Source organism: Amborella trichopoda, chromosome 12 (assembly GCF_054954075.1).
Source record: "Amborella trichopoda isolate Santa Cruz 75 chromosome 12, AtrichopodaSantaCruz75HAP2 v2.0, whole genome shotgun sequence".
Taxonomy (NCBI): domain Eukaryota; kingdom Viridiplantae; phylum Streptophyta; class Magnoliopsida; order Amborellales; family Amborellaceae; genus Amborella; species Amborella trichopoda.
Window position 1 is genome coordinate 25,255,108 of NC_142347.1, and position 2,077 is coordinate 25,257,184.

General features: G+C 41.1%; 1 protein-coding gene across 1 annotated transcript; it reads right to left on the reverse strand.

Moving 5' to 3' along the window:
* Window positions 1–542: 542 nt before the first annotated feature.
* LOC105421012 (uncharacterized) lies at window positions 543–1,700 on the reverse strand. Its single transcript, XM_088852866.1, has one exon. It carries the CDS (start codon window positions 1,456–1,458, stop codon window positions 616–618), a length of 843 nt encoding a protein of 280 aa, XP_088708992.1. The 5' UTR covers window positions 1,459–1,700; the 3' UTR covers window positions 543–615.
* Between the last annotated feature and the right edge of the window lie 377 nt (window positions 1,701–2,077).

Consider the following 2,077-nt stretch of genomic DNA (forward strand, 5'->3'; position numbering starts at 1 on the left):
GAGTGACCTCATCATTAATCTGGTTACTGCAAATTACGCGAAATTGCTCAGCACATTGCCAAAGTGAGTGAAGGTGAGGGTTTGTGAGCCGAACATGAAAGACCCTACTAAACACCACTTTGCACCCTTTTAATATCTTTGCCTTCTCAGACGCAAGAATATCTCTCACATCTACCTCATTCAGGGATCGATTAGAGAAGAAGCTCAGGTGTATCTTTTCAATAGCTGCCTAAGATGAAGCAAATGAGTCATCCTCGGGCCTTTCATCGTGGTCAATCTCGAGAAGAGATGGCCCATGAAGTCCAAACTAACGTCTGCTACAGGGAAAATATGTATACCTTTCAACAATGATCAAATTGTGCTTGTGATGGGGCCAGACCTTGACAGAATCATCAATGATAACAATTGCAGATTCCATCCCTAATACCGCATCTATATCCTTACTTTTTGGCAATCTCTCACCATCGTCACCCTTTGAGATAACACGCCCTTTAAATAATGACCCAGTGGGATCCAACACCTTTGCCATCTCAGTAGCGTACGCCTTATTTGCCATTGTGCAAATGTGCAACTCATAAAGTTACTAGCCCTCTCAAGAAAATTCCAAATCACCGGTCACAACTTGGTCCACATCCCCATATGTGGAAAGCGGTAGAGGTGACGGCGAGGCTTGAGCCGGTCTTGCTTCTCTGTCTTTTTTAAAATCTGATCATGATTTTGGTCGACTTCAATGAACTTTGCAGAATTAAGAAGAGTATGGTCAAGATCCAAAACAAGGCTAAGCTTCTGGGCAGAAAACATTTTGTTATGCTCCTCAATCCTTCTTGCCCTTTCCTTCTTGATTGCTTGCCTCTGCTTATCATCCAAGACTTCTAAGACAGGGTTCTCAAACTCTAAAGAACCCACTGCAGTTGATGGTTCAGTTCCACTTGGTTTAGGTTGTGGTGTAGAGCTCACATTTGTTGGAATCAAATTGGTGTGAAGAATTCGTCGAGGATCACGGAGTTTCATTCGGGATTTCCCCACAACTTCTTTCATAGACCTCATGGATAATGGAGCCCCAGTACTCAATTGCATCATTGTAAAAGTAGAGCTTGAAGAGGAAAGATTCTGTGGCAATGGATTAACATGCTTCTGAAGAGCCCCTAATCTTTGTTGGTCCCTCTGGAATAATTGAAGAATCATATTTGGGTTTGTAACAATATCCTTTATCAAATCTGGCAATGAGGTTATGTTTCCCAAATTGGGTAACATGGCATCGCCCCTATTGCTTGAGCCTGGCCTAACAGCAGTTGAGACATTTGCATTGATATTACTATCAAATTTCATATCTGAACCCAAAACCGCACCATCTTTTGGTTTTACTTGTCTCTCCTTCATAGAATCACCGATTTCCACCTTTTTTTCCTTCGAACTTGGCAAATTACCAAGAGTGTTTTTGTCGAACCAGCCATGCATCCCTTGCCCACCATACGACAAGCCTCTCTGCCGTTTCAGGCTATGACCATCATGCACAGCCTCCTCAACAACCTTGGTCTTTCGACTACTTAAGATGCCACCATTAAGTATAAGTTTCACATTACCAAGATCAATAAGCCTCGGATCGCTACTTCTCCATGGATTTCACCCAAAAATCGAGTTCCCTTCTGGAATAGCTTCCTTGACTTGTATTGAAATTGTAGAATTCAAACTATGAATATTGTTACTCACAATCACAGTTGGTCCAGACTTCTGGAGATGAGCCATGCTGCTTTGTCTGCGTTATATTAAAAAATTAGTTCAGGGAAGGGTGTTGCAACAATTTGACATTGATTTCACTTGATACAGAACAAAAAACAAAAATAAGAAAGAAATAGTTCCTCTTTGGTGGGGTGGGAAAACTTCACGGAAGGCAACTCCGAGAGAGAGAGGGTAGGTAGGGAAACAATAAAAGTTGTACAATGGCATAGGATTTCACATTTAGGTGAGAAAAAAAAAGAAGGCAATGCAGCACTTAACAGAAAAACAAAGATGTAGTCAACAAATATAAACGATATTTGTATCATAATCAATTGATGGTAATTTTTATGCCCATAAA

Bases quoted from the DNA above. Each gene is read 5' to 3' on its own strand.
- LOC105421012 (XM_088852866.1), bottom strand. From the start codon at position 1,458: ATGCATGGCTGGTTCGACAAAAACACTCTTGGTAATTTGCCAAGTTCG.